Below are 18021 nucleotides of genomic sequence, written 5' to 3' on the forward strand. Positions count from 1 at the left end.
ACACTGTTTTGGGCTTATATTTTGGACTGAGCCCACTCAAATTGTGGTATAAGCCAAGTCCAAGCCCGGCTCATGAACAGGTCTACAGGTTTCCTTTCCTTTTCCTATCTTTTTCTTCAAACCAAACACAGCCTAAAGTTAAATTTGCCTCTTGCTAACACGAATCCTCTAGAGTACCAAATACAACCTAAATTTAGAATTGCCTCTTGTCCAGAGGATTTTCTGTAGGGATGCAACTAGGGTTGGCCCGAGTTAACATTTTACTTTGTTTTAGGTTCAGGCTTTGGGTTGGATTCATTGAAAATTTGACAAAATCTCAACCCTAATTTTCTGGAGCATCCAATTAAAAACCAACACGTCCTATATGCATATCCACTGAAGGCCTTAGCTGCGTCACTACTTACAACCCAAAAAGAGTCATGATCAATCTTAACAAGAACGAGTTCATTTCTTGAAATCCCAGAATGATTTTATTTATCGACTTCACCGTGATAAACCCATTTTAAACGATAAATTTATATTTGCAAATGTAATGAAACGATGCGATTTCTTTCTACATTGTTTTATTTCCAAATACACCATCATTGACTACAAGTGAGAGAGAGATTTGATGGATATGTATTAGCAGGTAACAGAGACTAAAATTAATCAGAAAAAAAGCTACAACAAACATACAACAGACAGGATTTTCCACACAACACTTAAGTTATGGAGCAGTGAATCCTTCTTTTACATATCCCAGGTTCCCCACCAAAAAAAAAAAAAAAAAAAAAAAACGAAAAGCACACTAAATTTTACAGTTGACACATGAAGAAAACGTCATCCTCCAAAAAGGAAAAAAGGTATGTCCCTTCATTAGCTCCCCTCCTCAAAGGTCATTTATTCGATCCCACAATGAACTCAGAAATTGTCTTGCGCTCAGTGTGCCAAAGATGCCTAGAATAGATTTCTGGGAATGCCAGATCCAAGCCCAAACATGTGCTGCTCTGTTTAATGAGAGCAAAGCAATATACTCTGTTTTGTTTGGAAGAAGAGAGCAAGTTATGATGTTATAGCAAACAGAATCGGAATTCCACTGCTACTTATCTGTTAGTATTCCTGGGCATCCAAAACAGGGTTCGATGGATACTCAAGACCCTGGAGTGCTGGTATCCGTCTTATATCTTCCTCTGAATATGCAGGGATAAACCAGTATCTTTTGTCTGTCCCGAACACCTGATACTCAAAACAGCAAGCAAAATGTTCTTCCAGTGATCAGCTAAACCGACTAAATGATAGAAACTTAGAAATTAGAAAGAACTCCCCATTCTATTCATGGATTGACAAATATGTAAACACAAATAATAACTCCTTTATAAAATACAGGAAAGGTTTCACATATTTTACTGATCATGCCTGAAAGCAATCCTGGGTGTAAATAATAGCCAACACACTGAAGGAAACTCTAAAAAGAGAAAACCCAGATATAATTATTTTACAGGAATCGAAGAAAGAGGTAGTAGACAAGAAACTTATAAAAGCCATCTGGGGGTAAGGGGAAAGAAATGGGCAGCTGTTCCTGCAGTAGGCTCTTCAGGAGGCATTATTATAGCTTGGAAGGAAGATGAGCACTCAGGGTTGGAAATTGATAAAGGAGATTTCTCAGTCTCGGTCTTATTCACCAATACAAAAGAAGGGTTCAATTGGATTCTAACAGGGGTGTATGGTCCCAATTCTCCCTGAGAGAGAGAGAGAGAGAGATTCTGGGAGGAATTAGACTCTTTACATGAGAATGAAGGAATTCCTTGGTGTGTAGCAGGAGACTTCAATGTAATAAGGTTCACCCAAGAACACTACAATGGTAGAGCTCCAACAAGAAGCATGAGAAATTTTTCCAGCTTCATCTCCAGACATAACCTATGTGACATTCCTCTCAAGAATGGTCAATATACCTGGTCAAATATGCAGGAAAACACAGTAAGTTGCAGACTTGACAGGTTTCTTTTATCCCAGGACTGGGTGGAAAGATTTCCCAACCTAACCCGAGACCTATGCCATCATTGCATTTCAGACCACTAGCCCATTAAGTTGAACACTGACCTAATTACAAAAAGAAAGCCCCCTTTTAGACTAGAAAAATGGTGGACCTCTCACAAGGATTTTAAGAAGCTGGTAGCTGGTTGGTGGGAGGAGTGTGAAGTAGAGGGATGGGCTGGATTCAGGCTTTTACAAAAGTTAAAATTCCTGAAGAGGAAGTTGAAATCTTGGGGAAAAGAACAGTATAGAGCCTTTGAAGATGAGAAAAGAAGATGTTCACGGAATTGGATGAATTAGATGTAAAAGAGAAAAATGGCACTTTAGATGATTCAGGAAGAAGAAGAACTGAGCTGAGGAAATCTTGGGAAAAGGTAGTCAGAAAAGAGGAAATTTATTGGAGGCAGAGATCAAGAGTGAGATTGCTGAAAGGAGACAACAAATCCAGGTTTTTCCACGTTTATGCATCGGGAAGACGTAGGAAAAAACTTCATTTCCAAAATAAAAAAGTGGAAAATCTTGAAGAAATGACAGAAGCCTTCCTCTCCTACTTTAAGAGCCTATACTCTAAGGAAAGCCAGTGCATATTCAGATTGAGCAGATGGAAAGGATCAACCTTGTCGTTAGATAAGAAAGCCTGGACGGAAAGAAGCTTTGAAGAGATAGAAATCAAAGGGGCAATCTTCAGCATGGATGGAGATAGGGCACATGGCCTAGATGGATTCCCATTATTCTTCTTACAAAAATGTTGGAAAATTGTTAAAGAAGACCTGCTAACGTTTTTTAGGGAGTTTAAATCCTCTGCCATTGTAAACAAAGGCTTAAACTCAACTTTTCTGTGTTTATTTCTAAAGAAAGGGAGAATTTTGGAAGCTAAGGACCATAGACCAATAAGTTTGGTAGGGTGTGTCTACAAAATTTTGGCGAGAGTCCTAGCAAGAAGATTTAAAAAGTTCTGCTTTGTATGTGTCTGTAGACAGGGTTTTAGATTGGGTTAAAGCATTACTGCAACCTATATCTATTGTAATTCAATACTTCTCTGTTATTGATAAAAGTCTTTCTACTGATAAAAAAAGAAGAAGATTTAAAAAGTTCTAAGAGATCTGATTTGTCCAAATCAGTTTGCCTTTGTCAAAGGAAGACAAATTGTGGATAGTATTTTAATTGCAAATGAATGTGTAGAAGACAGAAAGGCTCTTGGGAAGCCGGGGATACCAGTCAAGTTAGACCTTGAAAAGGCCTATGACAAAGTTGACTGGGATTGTATCTTGGATTGCTTGAGATTGAGAGGTTTCGGCAGTAGATGGATTAAATGGATCAAAGGCTGCATGGCTCATCTTGGTTTTCAATGCTCCTAAATGGAGAACCTAAGGGCTATTTCAAGGCTAGTCGAGGGCTTAGACAGGGTTGCCCGCTTTCTCCTCTCCTTTTTACCCTGGTGATGGATATCTTCAATTTTCATTTTGATAAAGCCAAGCTACTAAACCTGGTTAAGGGCATTGAAGTGGAGAGAGATTTGGTACAGATATCTCATTTGCAATTTGCTGATGACATCATTTTATTCTTGGATGCTTCCTTATAAAACATCTCTAATGTTAAAGGGTAATTGAAGCTTTCGAATCAGTCACTGGGTTGAGGGTCACCTTTAGCAAAACCAGCATTGTACCCATAAACTCAGTAAAAGAGGAACTTCTAGAGAACTTCAAATCTTTACTGGACAGTAAAGTGGAAAACCTCCCTATTTCCTATTTAGGAATGCCCCTCGGAGGCAACCCAAGAACCCTAAGCTTTTGGGGGCCAGTGGTGGAGAAGTGTGAAAAGAAACTAGCTTCCTGGAAAAAATGCTATCTGTCAAAAGGGGGCAGACTCATTCTCTTAAAGGCCTCTCTAGTAAACTTACCAATCTATTACCTTTCAGTCTTCCAAATTCCTTCTAAAGTGAGAAACCTCTTAGGTTATGTGTGGTTTGAAGGAAAAGGTAAGGAAAGGAAGGGAAATGTAGAGAAACCTATACAAGGTTTGTAAAGGTTTCCCTACATTTCCCTTCCTTTCCCTATTTTTTTCTTTAAACCAAACACAGCCTTAGAGAAAATCCAAAGAAACTTTCTTTGGGACAGAGGGGAGAAAAGAAACCACTTGGTAAGTTGGAATCAAGTGAGTAAGCCAAAGGAGAGAGGATTGGGAGTTCGGCATCTAAAGGAGAAAAAAACCTCTCTTTTGAGCAAATGGCAGTGGAGATTCCCTATAGAGCTCAATGCTCTTTGGGCAGCTGTCATCATCTCAAGCAAACATGGAACACGTGCAAATGGGTGGGATAGTAATCTTCATTTGAACCAGGTAAAGAATTCAAATCCTTGGAAAGTTATAGCCTCTTCACACTCTTCTTTTTTTCCTCTCATCAGATTCAAAGTGGGAAATGGTAATAAAATAAAATTCTGGAAAGATCTCTGGTGGGGGAACACCACCCTAGCATAACCCTTCCCTAGAATCTTCAACATTTCTTTAGACCAAGATGTAACTGTCTCCTCTTGTATCCCAGATATTCCTGCTGATAACAACTTGAACCTGAACCTTAGAAGACCCCTAAGGGACATAGAGATTTCAGACCTCTTTCATACCATTAAAGAAGTCTACACTTCCCCTCATTCCATTGACACCCGAGTGTGGACCCTCCACCCAAATGGTGATTTCACTTCCAAATCTATGTTCAAGGCTCTAATTGCAGGTGAACAGAGTTCCACTTTCCCATTCAAGAAGATCTGGAGCAGTCATATTCCGCTAAGAGTTTGCTTCTTTGTTTGGGAAGCGTGCCTACAGAGAATAAATACTTGTGACCTTCTTCAGAAAAAAAAAAGTTTGGGAAGATCCTATATTTCTCCTCATGGCTGTGTGCTACGCCTAAGAGTAAGAGAAGGTGAATCAGCTGATCATCTATTTATTCATTGCAATTTCTCTCAAAAGATCTGGTGCCATTTCTTAAACCTGACTGGATACAGTTGGGTCTTTCCAAAGCATATTTAGGAGTTTCTCCATCAGTGACATAGTTCAGGCCTGAGCAGAAGAGGTAAAGTGTACTGGCAAATGGTTTTACATGCAGTACTGTGGGGAATTTGGGAGGAAAGAAACAGGTGTGTATTTGACAACAAAATCAGATCTCTTGAAGAACTAATCTCAGATATCTCCTTTCAATGTAATTTCTGGACTGCTAATTCCGAGCTGTTCCAAGGACTCTCTCTCAATGACCTTAACAGAAATATCCAATCGATCTTGTTTCTTCCATTCTACCCTCAACCAATCCAGAGACTACAGATACCTCATAATGAAGGAGGGATGACTTTAAACTTTGACGGAAGTGCTGCAGGCAATCCTGGTGTAGCTGGGATAGGGGGTATTTTGAGGGATGATCTGGGTAATATCTGTTGGGTTTTCAGTGGCCCAGTTGGTTATACCAACTCAACAAAGGCTGCAGTTATGGCTGCTCTCACTGGAATCAGAATAATAAAAAGATTGGGCATTCAGAACTTATCCATTGTGGGAGACTCTGCTAATACTATCAAATGGCTGAAGGACAAGGAGGGGGCCCTTGGAGGTTGAGTCATTATCTGGCTGAGGCTAGAAACTCATTGGAAAATATAAACACAAACTTGCTGTGGATACCGAGGGAGTTGAATCATATTGCAGATGGTTTAGCTAAAATAGGAGCAAGACTAGAAAATCTGTACAGCAATAGGCTTCCCCCCTTGTAATTTTTCTCTTTAGCTGTTTGGGTTTTCTTTCTTCTGTGCAGTACATCTGCTCATGTACTTCATGCTGCTTTAATGAAATCTGGTTAACCTTTTCTCAAAATAGTAATAATAATAACCAACACAGCCTATAAACCCTACACCATGGATCCCAGATCTACACTATGCTCTCAAGATGTTTGTACGATTTTTGCTTTCAGAAATCCTGTCTCTATGCCAAGCATGAGCCAACAGGAAGGGGCATGGTAAACTAGCAATCACTTCCCTCCCTAAATCCTATACCATGCATGATGTAGGCAAGGACTTCATAACAGTCCCTTCAATCCTTCCTAAAGATATCTATCACCCAAGACCAAAATCAACCCAGTAGTATGCATGTGTACCCATGCATTTTTGGAATATTTGTCATTTTCCACCCTCCAAAAGAGTGTGATTGATTAGATCTTTGTGATTACTTTTTCTTTTATCAGAAACAGTAGATCTTTGTGATTACTTAATTAGATGGCATTTAACCCAGAGATGCCCCCATCAGCATCACCAAATGTGTTTGATCTTCTATCTTATAGTTCAACAGAAAATTTATATTGTCTATCCAAAAATGTAAAGTTCATTTAATCTTCCCTGGTGATTATGCCACAGTTCATTTAATCTTCCCTATGAAGTAAATAAATGTGCAGCAACACTTCCAAAAAGAGTGGCCTGCTAACCAGCTTATATGTTGCTTCTTGGAATTTCTTCCTTTTCCGTATTTTGGACCCTGATATTGTGATAAATAGCAGGTGCATCTACAAAATTACCGATGCATATCTTGAATTCAATGGTGCCCTGCCCACTATATAAAATGCTTTAACATGTCAATTTCAGGGTCATAATGCTGTGAGGAATAGCAGGTCCATCTACAAAATTATGTATGCATATCTTGCATCCAATCATGACCTGCCTGGTGCCTGCTATATAGAAATGCTTTAACATGTCAATTCAGGGTCATGTTTATTTATCAAAAAAAAAAAAAAAAAAAACATGTCAATTCAGGGTCTGGCACTTTAACTTATGAGCAGAAAAATCATGACATATCTCAAGCAGTAAATAATATGATATTACTATTAGAAACTGGAAAACACAATTTTGTACTTCCATCTAGAAGAGACATCTGACAATGCAAAGTTTGACACTGAACTCAATGTTCATACCAGTTACCCAGACCAACACTCAGAGAACTAAGTTAATTAGCAGAGAAGCAAGAGAAGCCTAGCCAAATTCTCTCAGCCAGTCATGCCTACCCCAGGATGGGTGACTGGTAATACCAGTCTCAGCTTTGACACAAAATTCAACCATGAAAAACTGATTATTTAATCCTTGTATTAAAATTGGACTATAATCAGAACCTCTCATGATTGAGGCATTAAACATGGTACACTTAGTTTGAAGAGCAATCAATGGTGGTGCTAAATTTCTAAGTTCAAGCAAAAGAAATAGAACAAACTTGGCAATGTTCAAGAAAAAGCAACAACCTGTTCAAAGTTCTTCTTGCGACCAAGGTCATAACGCCATTTAGGAGTGGTCTTCTTCTCATATGCCTGAGGACAAGAAAACAAAGGCATCACTAATTAAGTTTGGTGCTTGGCTCCATGTTAACCCCCCCCCCCCCCTCCCCACCCTGACAAAAAAAAAAAAGAGAAAGAAAAGGGGAAAGAAGTTAGAACAACCTGGTACACAGATATTACCTCAATAGTGGTGGTATTAGCAGCAACTAGTGATACATGCATGATCAGAAACCCCATTACACTCAATGCAAATGCTAAGTTTAAAACTGGATGATAGAGCAAAAACAAGTATATTAGAAAAGATTCAAATAAAAGAAAGCACAGATGCAGGACCCAAAAAACATAGAATTTAAAAATCATTGAACCTCACCAAACGTGAGAAAAGTGGTTGCAAGGGTTCCTGGTGTTCCAGGTATTTCTCCATCACTAAAGAATGCTACGAAATGAGGCAATAATGATAAGGTGACCAAAGTTGTCTCAAGAAATGTGTATAACTGCATGGAATAAGCAACAAAAGATAACAATCAGGATTGTTAATTGGTTTTTTCCAGAATTGGGGATATTTAACAATTGATAAATGGGGCACAACCAAATTAATAACAAAAAATCCCTGCATCTAATTTGTGCCATTATAAAGAGGGGTATCAATTGTTTTTCAACTAGTGATGTACCCAATTACCCAGTTTATCAATGTTTTTTTTGTCATCCCCAGTTTATCAAAGTTGGGATGTGATCAAATTAGCACTAATTCGGTTTACTAATTGGTTGTTGTATATCAAAAATATAAATGCCATAGCAACCAAAATATACAATAAAATAAAAGCAGTCTGCCACAAACACAACTTTATATTATTCTCATGATAGTCCTTGAAATGTACATATTTTGAATGATTTCGCAACAATAGTGACCATAATCCGAGTTACATGGGTTTGGTTTAGAGTATATGTCGATGAGTCAAATCTGTTTACCTTAAAATCTTAGGATACAGCATACAGGGACTCCATTAAAATTAATCCAGCAGTCAGAACTAAATTAAGGCCACATCATGCATTTGATGATATGTATTTAACTTCCAGCTGCATGAACCTATCTTCAATTTAAATGCATTCCATTAATATATAAAAAGGAATAAGTAACAACAACAGAAGAAAGCAAATGAATCAACTTGTAACATGACAATTAAAAACCCATAATGCAACAGTGTATAGAGAAATACACATTTTATGAACAAGGGAATCCTCGGTTCAGCATTGTAAGCATTCAATCTTCAATATCTAATTGCACTATTTGTTTTAACCACAAGTAAATAATTAATTCTGAGTGCATGCTGAGTTAAGAGGATATGCAACTAATCCATCAAAACTTAGAATTGAAAACTGGACATGGATTTGGCAGATCTGACGCATTTCATACACCAACACCCGATGCCACATCATGGATACTTTGGGATAAAATGAAGCATTTGGGACCACAAACCATAATTACCAACTTAACCCCACAAACCCTAATCCCAATTGTATAGAACCACTACATGAATCTTGCTTCACCATTCAACCCTAACAAAGGAATAAACCAAGGATAACATCATAACATTTATATACAAGTTTTTTATAAAGTACATTGAGGTCTTTGTAGAAATAATGATACAAAAACAATTTCCTCCAATCCATCTGTTTGTATACAAAAATAACAATAAAGGAAGCATACTGACAAATGATTTCTGTTACAATACATCACTAAACCAAGCATCAAAACAGGCCAAGTCAAGAAGTTTATAGGGCATCCCAGAAAAGATCAAATTTGAGAACTATTGTGTCCACACAATCAAATTCCCCACTTTATTTTCCACTTATGCCAACAAGACACAAAAAAGAAAACAACTCCATTGGAGATAAATCGATATATCAGTCAACCAAACATTTGAACTCAAAAGCACATTAAACCGATTTTTTCAATTCCAAGGAAAATAAACTGTCTTGTGATAAAGGATTATGTTCATGTTCATTTGGCATCATACCTGTTCTCTTATTTTGTTACTTAGTTTTGGTGGTCCATAACACATCTGATCATGCAATTCTTCTCTTCCTATGGTTTAACCATATCAACACATTGAATGTATTCTATATAATTTAGAGTGTCAAGAGAGAAATGTATATGACACAAAAAGAAAATAGTTCAGCAGAGGGTCACTTGATAACAGTTCAAGTAGCTGAATTAAATGGCTTATGAATTTATCTTTTAGTGAATAAGCCATTAAGTCGGTTGTCATCTCCTTAATGACTGAATGACACGTTGGGTGGTTGATTGCAACACCCCTAAATATTTTATCATGTTATTATTTATCCACTTACAGACAAAGCATTAAGTCACTCAGTTCTGCTACTTCAGCTGCTATCAAATGGCCCTTGGCCCTAAGCAATCGGATAAAAAATAATTAAAAAATATTTTCGTTTATAAAAATGAGTCTCTGCTTGCGAAAGAGGTTAACTATCATGGAGGGACTACAATGTATGGTGCTGAGATTTTATGTTCAGGAATTCATTCTCCCTGTCAATAAGCATCATGCACATAAAAAAAATGCAAATAAATATATCTAACAACACCAAGCAAAAACACAAATATACACCCCATTCAGGTGACTACTGATCACTTTTTCTTATCCTTTTATTTACAATCTACTTAAAAGGTGCATCATAGTTGTTCTGTATTAATACAGGTACAAAATGCACACTGCCTTCTACTCAATTTAATACAATAAAAGATAATTTTCAAAAAAAAAAATGTTGTTATTAGAACAGATGGTATTATTGATAATGGATCTTTTTTTGTTCATTTTTCTAATTAGTTACTACTGTAGCTGATGATATCTAAATCATCATCATCTATGCCTTGTCCCAAATATATGGAGTTGGCTACATTAATCCTGTTCCATATTCTGCCACTCTTTTTTTTTTGGACAAGTTGTTTCTTAATTGCCTAACCCTGCTCCATACAACATTGCTACCCTTAGAATTGATTTATAAAACTTTCCTTTTAGTCTGAGTGGTATTCTCCTGCCACATAAGACTCGGAAGATGTCACATTGAGCATCTTGATAATACCTAGATGTTCCAGAAAACTATGTGCTTGAATCAATAGTCAATGGAGCTTGACCATAAATGTTGTATTGCTTTTCATTAAAATAAGAAAGATAATGGGCATTGTATACAAAAAGTATCTCCTCAAATATTTTAATTTCATTAGGCATTTCACCATTGCAAATTGGAATTTTCATAAATTTCTAAGGTATCTAGAAAATCTGAGAAATTTGAAAGAATATCAAGAATATTAGAAAGAATATGATAAGCCACGAAGGTCGCTGAGAACACCCATGAGGAATCCCAAATACATTGATTAACGTCATCGATGTATTTGGGATTCCTCATGGGTGTTCTCAGCAACCTTCGTGGCTTATCAGAATATGGAATTTCTTTATAAAGCTTCAGGAAGCATCAAGGTTCAAAATTTTGATACGATATGCCCCATATATCAGATCAGTGGCTTAACGATACGCCTATTTAAAGGGGTTAGGGAGCCACTCTTTTTTTAATAAAAAAATATGGTTTAAAATATGCCCAAAAACCAAATTTTGAAAAAAAAAAAACTAAAAAGTATAAAAGCGCGTTATTTTAAATACCAATACGCCCCTGCCGATACACAGGGGCAGATCGTATTTTGAACCTTGGGAAGCATTAAAAAAAGGTATAATTATAAACTTCAAACCTATAAAAATAACAACCTACCACATACCACAAACTATAGAAGATTAAGAATATTAAAAATGAATTGGGACATCCAATTATTATCATACAAGGCAAGCATTCTTAAATACTAAATATAATTCCTATATCCTAACTCCTTCACTTTAGGGTTCTTTAAGATAACCTCTATCTTGATTGTGGGGCCATATTAATTATTGTTGTAATTTATATCATTGTATGAGTAATATAAAGAGTTAATTATACTTATATTAATTATTCAACTAAATTTTTTAAAACATAGCTTTATATTCTGAAAACCTAGTTCAAGTTCTTTATTCAAATTCTAGAATCAATAAACCCAAATACATTTTTAAATCATATGCAAAAAAAAAGGTTGTTTAAGCATTTTCTATACCTTACTTTTTTTGAGAAAAGATAAACTGATAGCAAGGTTCAAAATATCGATACGCTCCTGTGTATCGGCAGGGGTGTATCGGTATTTAAAACAACGTGCTTTTATATTTTTTTAGTTTTTTTCAAAATTTTGGTTTTTGGGCATATTTTTAACCATTTTTATTAAAAAAAAAAAGAGTGGTTCCCAAAACCTCTTTAAATAGGCATATCATGAAGCCACGGATAAGATACGATACACCCGATACAGGGAATATTGTATCGAAATTTTGAACCTTGACTGATAGTATTAAGGAAGAAAAACAGGGAGTACATGAGAGGATGTACAGATTACAGGAAAGGACCAACAACAGAAATTACAAAGGCAGAAATCTTTCACTATACAGATTTTCCCTAAAGATACCCGATTTAGCCAAACCATCAGCTGTAGAATTTAACTCTCTGGGAATCCAGGTTAGGTTTACAGCCAAGGTGACCAAAAAATCTCTCGCCTCTGTTAGGTAGTGTGCTAGCCTCCAGGGGCCTCCCTGCTCCCTCCTTCAGTTAGAGCATACCAGCCCTTATCTTTAGCAATTTGAAGACCAGTGAGTGCAGCCAAGATTTCTGTTTTTTGTAGAATCAGCAACCCCAATTGGGCCACTAAAAGCCCATTCAATGCTACTATGCCTTACAATTTTTCCCAATCAACTCAACCCAACTAGGTCTTGCCCCAACTGTGGTGTCAGCTATATGAATGTTCTGTCATTCCACTCTGTTCAGTGTCATATCCATTGTTAAACCATTGGCCATCAAATCAGTTCTCATTATTTCAATCCATCTTCTTTATGGCCTCAAATCATTTGTCATACACACACATACAGACCCATTAAATGAAATGTATCAGGAACTATTCTTTGTATCTGGAACAAAATCAAAGAGATCTACTAAATAGAAATTTATCAGCATCAAATAGTTGAATACACAGAATCATAATGCAGTGTCAATATCCATTGTAGGAAAAGCTAACGTCAGAATTCTGAGAATGAGCTTTTCCAAAAACATAAAAAGAGGGGTGTGCACATAGACATCTTGTGCCCATAGAAATGAGAAATGAGGTTTGCAAACTGCAAAGATAAACTACTTAACTCTAACTTCAGAGGATATTGTAAAGCACATAGAAAATAGGAAGTTGAGAAAAGTACAGAGTTTGTGAGTGTACTGAAGTTAAATTAATTTGAACCAATCCAATTCTTCCTGTCTTAAGCACCACTAGGGAGTTAAACAGAAGCTTCATGGCCACTTTTTTTTTATCAAAAAGTTTCATGGCCACTTGTTGAAAGGTTGAAAGAAAACTACAATAATGGAAGGGTAATTATCTTTCAAAAGGAAGATAATGGGGACAGAACAATGATATTCCTCATTAATGTCTCTAATTACTTCCCATTGTCAAGAACGTGACACCAATTTGGCATGAAGACATTTTAAAAAAGATGCTTCCTTCAATAGAAGGAGGGGAAATAAGCATTCCAAGACAAAGCAAACAAATAGCACCCTAAACTTGATCAGTTGATCTAGGGACAAATTTTACATTGAGAGACTTTAAGTCCACCAAAATGTTTAGGAAGAACAATCCAGCTATTTAGCTAATATGAATAGACAGTTTAATGACCACATACCCACATTCAATTTTTTGAAGGGTAATCATCCACCTATTCAGACACCATGCATATTTTTGGAGAACAAACGTTAGAATGTAGCTCTGTAGTTAAAAATATCCTAACATTCCAACAAATGCCCATAATCTAGAGAAAGTAGCCATAATTATCAACCACAATCCAGAACATATACACCCTCCTTGGTTACAATCCCAAAACAAGAACTAGACCAAAAGACACCGTGACTATAGTCACTATACTTCCCTATCCCACTCATAGGCAATTTACAACTTCCAAATGCATTAAAAAAATGTCCTTAAATAAAAGCTTCCCTAGAAACATGAAATAAAAAGTGAATGGAAGGATAACAACAAGCAGTACTACTTTCCTCATTAATAACAAGGACCCAAAAGTGGTTTTGAGCAAATGAGAGAGAAACCTTGCTGTGAAAAAGTAACAGCAGGAAGAAAATTTTCATGTACATAGAATAGAGCTGATTTTTTCTGTTTGTTTTTTGAATTAGTAATAAAGAGAGATACTTCCTGGTGAATAAAGCTTTTTACATTAAAAAAAAAAAAATCTAATCTGTGTGCAACATATTAACCATGGCCCGATATCCTATTCATTTATTTATTTATATATTTTTGGGGCATGGGGGGAACAAATAAACATACTTATATTCAAATACGACATTTACTTTTGCTTCTCCAGATGATAGACACACATACATGTTGATCAATAAGTGAAATTGAGATTTATGAACAAACCCTTCCAAACAAAGTAGAATAACACTGCATCCAAATTCAACCATTCAAACCCCAAGAAATATAACTTAAGACTTCAGTAGCAGAAGCCAGACGGACATGACTCCAAGACTTGCAACAAATGAAGAAAGAGAAATGAAATTCGGTCTGAAATAGCCAACACTGAACATGGTGTATAAGAGAGTATAGGATTTGTAGAGTAAATCCAACATACCAAGAAAAGAAGGAAATACTTATAGTTTAAAGCACCCACGCAATTGACGACCCACACGCAATGATGGTCCATTTTCAGGACACACCTCCCACCTAAAATCAATTAAATAGATTCAGTATGTTTTTCCACTGTTTCTCTTTTTTCCCCTTTCGATGCATCTGATGACAAAAATAACAAAGCTCTGAAAAAAATGCATGTACAGATTGAAAAACTCACAGACGGAACAGTGATGGCAACGCGGAGGTTTCAGCTGGTTACATTTCCGGCAGTACCTCACTCTTGGATTTGCTGGATCAGGCAGCACAGCTGACTGTTGCAGGCCTGCACCTGTGGCACCAAACTCTATACCCGTCAATGGGTCGCCCTCTCCTCTTTCCTCATCTATAGTAGGTCTCCAGTTCGGTGGAACACCACCCGGATCAGTTAAAACAACAGAGAAGTAGCTCCATAGTAGCATCACCAGCTAAATAGTCAAAACATTAAAATCCATAATTGGGTCAATTTCCATTAAATATAAAAGCGATACCCAAATACCCAATAATAGTTCCTTACTTCGTGCTCTGCTGGATCAACTATTTTTCTTCTGAGTTACATATTTCAATTAAACATTAAAAAAAAAAATCCTCTAACAGTTGAAAAGTTCCTTAAAACATTTGAGTCTATACCTGACATTAAAACTAAATTATCTACCTTAAAACCACAAAATTAATTTCTCAGCCAAAAGAAACAAAATTAACCTAGAAAACTAGAAGAAAATCTTTGCTGCAGACTGCAGCTTAGAGAACAAACTAGTTAATAAATAATAAAACCTTGTAGAGCAAGAGAGAGAGAGAGCTTACCAGACCGTGGAATAGGATCAAAACAGCAAGAGCCGTCATGGAACCGAGGCCCCCGTCGTATAAAGCCGGGCCGTAATTAGTAATGACAACGGCGTAGTACGTGACTCCGACGACGCCAAGGACCAGCAGAATCATAATGGAACCAAGCCCACGCAGGGCTGTACAGAACTTGAATACATTCCAGGCCATTACAACTCCGGATCTGTGCATACTGAAATCAAGAGGAAAAAATAACTATTTTTTACAAAAAAAAAAAAACAAACTTTTTTCTTTTTCTTCGTCTATTACATATGGCTATGTGAATCTAAATCGAACCATCCCTTTATATCCGGATATCTCTGTATCTAGGGTTTTATAGTAAGTTCAGCTGGGATTCTGGAATTCCAGGAGACGCGTGGAATTCCATACCCAGTTGGGTATCAGGTCTTCTCTGCCCCTGAAACCGGAAGAAGTAGAGAAGAAAAAGACGACCCAAGAAAAACTAGAGAGAGAGAGAGAGAGAGAGAGAATGTGTCGGAACCGAGAAGCGCTACAACGAGGGAATGGGCGAAGCGAAGCTGCGAAGGCAAAGCGGATATTTTCTAAATTTCCAGGGTAAAAACCGTAAAATATAAAAACCTCCCCTGAGGTTTCTTACAATCATAAAAATCTCCTTAAAATCTCCTTTTATGTTTCATTTTGATTAAAAACTCCCTTTTATTGGTTTCTTTTTTTTTTTTGAAAAAAAAAAGTTCTCTCTCTTTCATCAGTATGGTAGACATAATCACATAAAATGTTACATGATGCAATAGTTTTTTAAACACCCATTTTACCCTTATCTTTATTAATTCATATAAAGATTTATTAAAATACCCTCAAAAGAAATTTTAACTTTTAGCTAAACAGTTTTCTTGCGTCAATTTGAAAATAGTTAATTTGTAAATTTGTCAACAGGTGAAATTAAAATCTAATATTTTGAATTATGTAGAAAAATGTATTAATAAGACTCCAAATTGGAAGTTATTTACCCAAATAAATACATAAACACTTATTAGGCTAAGTATATTTATTGATGTCCTTTTATTTTTCAAGTAAATAAGACAATGATTGTTTTATCCATAAAAATTATTAATAAAGGGGAAAATTTTCCCTATCAAAGTGTTGGCAGCTTTCTCCTAGGTGGAAAAAATATTTATTCACATAGGAGATGGATATCATTCTATGGACTCCACATAAATCTAAAAACAAAAATGGGTATCTTGATCAATGGAAACTAGAATCCCATTAACCTACTTTCTCCCTCCCAAAATCAAAAAAAAAAAAGAACACCCCGTATGTAATAAAAAAAAGGGAAAATTCTCGATCAATACCCTATCCTTTGGCTTGAGTGATAATTTGGTCCCCAAACTTTAAAATGCTACAATCCATTACTTGAACTTTCGAAACATGACAATCTAGTACTTGTCGTTAACCATCTATTTAAGTGGCATGTGAAAAGACACAAATGTCCTTCAAGTGTCACCTAATTTTCTTTAGCAACCATCCGTTAAAATCATAACCAACCATCAAATTGTTCATCCATGTGACAACACTCTTTGTCTTTTTTCTCCTCTGAATATTCTATCATCTTCGGGCCAAAACCAAAGGAATTTATGGGAGAAAAGTTTTCCTTTAACTATTGTAGGAATAAAATATTATTGTGTTAAGTTAAAAAAAATAAAAATAAGTTGTCTAAAACCTAAAATTTTCTATTCTTTGCAAAGACTTGCAACGACTTTGCGAGAAAGGCAAAGTTGCTGCAAGTGTTTGTGACAAAAAGCTTGGGCTCTGTTTCAACTTCTTGAGGAAGAAGATGATGAATTGTGTGTTTTATTTCCAAGGGTAATTTTGATATTTTCAAAAGTCTTAAATCGCACATGAGGTCACGTGATATACATGACAGACAGTTCATTAGCGTTAGGTACTAGATTGTCGCATTTCGATAGTTTGGGTATTGGATTGTCGCATTTTAGAGTTTGAGGACCAAATTGTCATTCAAGCCAAAATACGAGGTATTGATTGGGAATTTTCCCTAAAAACAAATTAATAATTTGGGATAATGACGGTTCAGCCCAGGGTCAGAACTTGTAGGCCTAAAGACGGGCGGACGTTGGTTCATAGTGTGTGGGTTGTTGACATTTTGAATGTTTATAGCTCTGCAGTGGAAATCAGAAATCTGCATTGGGCCTGTCAATACTTTTTCGTAATAAATTCCAAATCTCTAGAACAATAACTAAAAGGGGTTTTTACCGTTCAGTCCACCTTTGAAAATCCTAGCTCCATTGTACAGTTGAGGGTAGGTGCCAACTTGGAATTGGCACAGCGGGCGTTGGTGCATAGTGTATGGGTTGTTGACATTTTGAATGTTCATAGCTCTACAGTGGAAATTAGAAATCTGCATTGGACATGTCCATACTTTTCCATAATAAATTCAAAGTCTCTAGAACAATAACTAAAAGAGTTTTTTACCATTCAATCCACCTCATAGTTGGGGGTAAGTGCCAGCTCAGAATTGGTGCCAATTCACGCAGGCGGGTATGGGTGTTATAGGTGGAGGTGTTCATAAATTTGAATTATTGTAGGTCTACAGCTCAAATCCAAATTATGAGGTAGAATGCAGTCTAAAAATCTAACCTCAGGGGAGGTTTTATTAAAGTGAAATCTAAGAGAAGAGTTTTTCATGATTGTGAGAAAACCTAACCGCAGGAGAGGTTTTTATATTTTACCTTATTTTTCTAATGTAAGCTAATGGATGACCGTGAACATACTTTACACGGACACAAAAATACTAAAATATAAGTGGTTAAAGGAAAACTAATATAAAATTATATACTTTTATAGGATTCGTCAAGGTCCTAAGGTTTTATTTTAAGAAAGATGGTCCGTTATACGTGAAGTCTTGATGTCATGGCCTCATGGGTGAGCTCTGAGTCTCGTACAAGCAATGTTCATATCACGCGCATTGGTCTAGAAGTTCAATATTATTATTGGCTGTTGAGTTGCACAAAAAAAACTAAAAAAAAAAAAGGGCTGTTGAGGACTTTTTGATGGACCGGGCTGGGCCTTGCAGTTTCTTAGTCCAGCAGTGCGGAATGGGATT

General features: G+C 36.4%; 1 protein-coding gene across 2 annotated transcripts; it reads right to left on the reverse strand.

Moving 5' to 3' along the window:
• Positions 1–621: 621 nt before the first annotated feature.
• Positions 622–15474, reverse strand: LOC104611316 (putative protein S-acyltransferase 14). Of its 2 annotated transcripts, XM_010278332.3 has the most exons (8): positions 15192–15450; positions 14904–15114; positions 14281–14527; positions 14065–14156; positions 7671–7794; positions 7481–7566; positions 7268–7333; positions 622–1215 (listed from the first exon to the last, which is right to left on the reverse strand). In XM_010278332.3, the coding sequence occupies exons 2-8, from the start codon at positions 15111–15113 to the stop codon at positions 1090–1092; spliced, it is 951 nt and encodes a 316-aa protein (XP_010276634.1). In that variant the 5' UTR covers position 15114; positions 15192–15450; the 3' UTR covers positions 622–1089. The 2 variants fall into 2 exon arrangements, with proteins under 2 accessions (XP_010276634.1, XP_010276626.1); XM_010278324.3 differs by having other exon boundaries at positions 14904–15474.
• Positions 15475–18021: the final 2547 nt, after the last annotated feature.

The sequence above is a fragment of the Nelumbo nucifera genome, chromosome 4 (genome assembly GCF_055504915.1).
Source record: "Nelumbo nucifera cultivar China Antique chromosome 4, China Antique-T2T, whole genome shotgun sequence".
Lineage (NCBI taxonomy): Eukaryota > Viridiplantae > Streptophyta > Magnoliopsida > Proteales > Nelumbonaceae > Nelumbo > Nelumbo nucifera.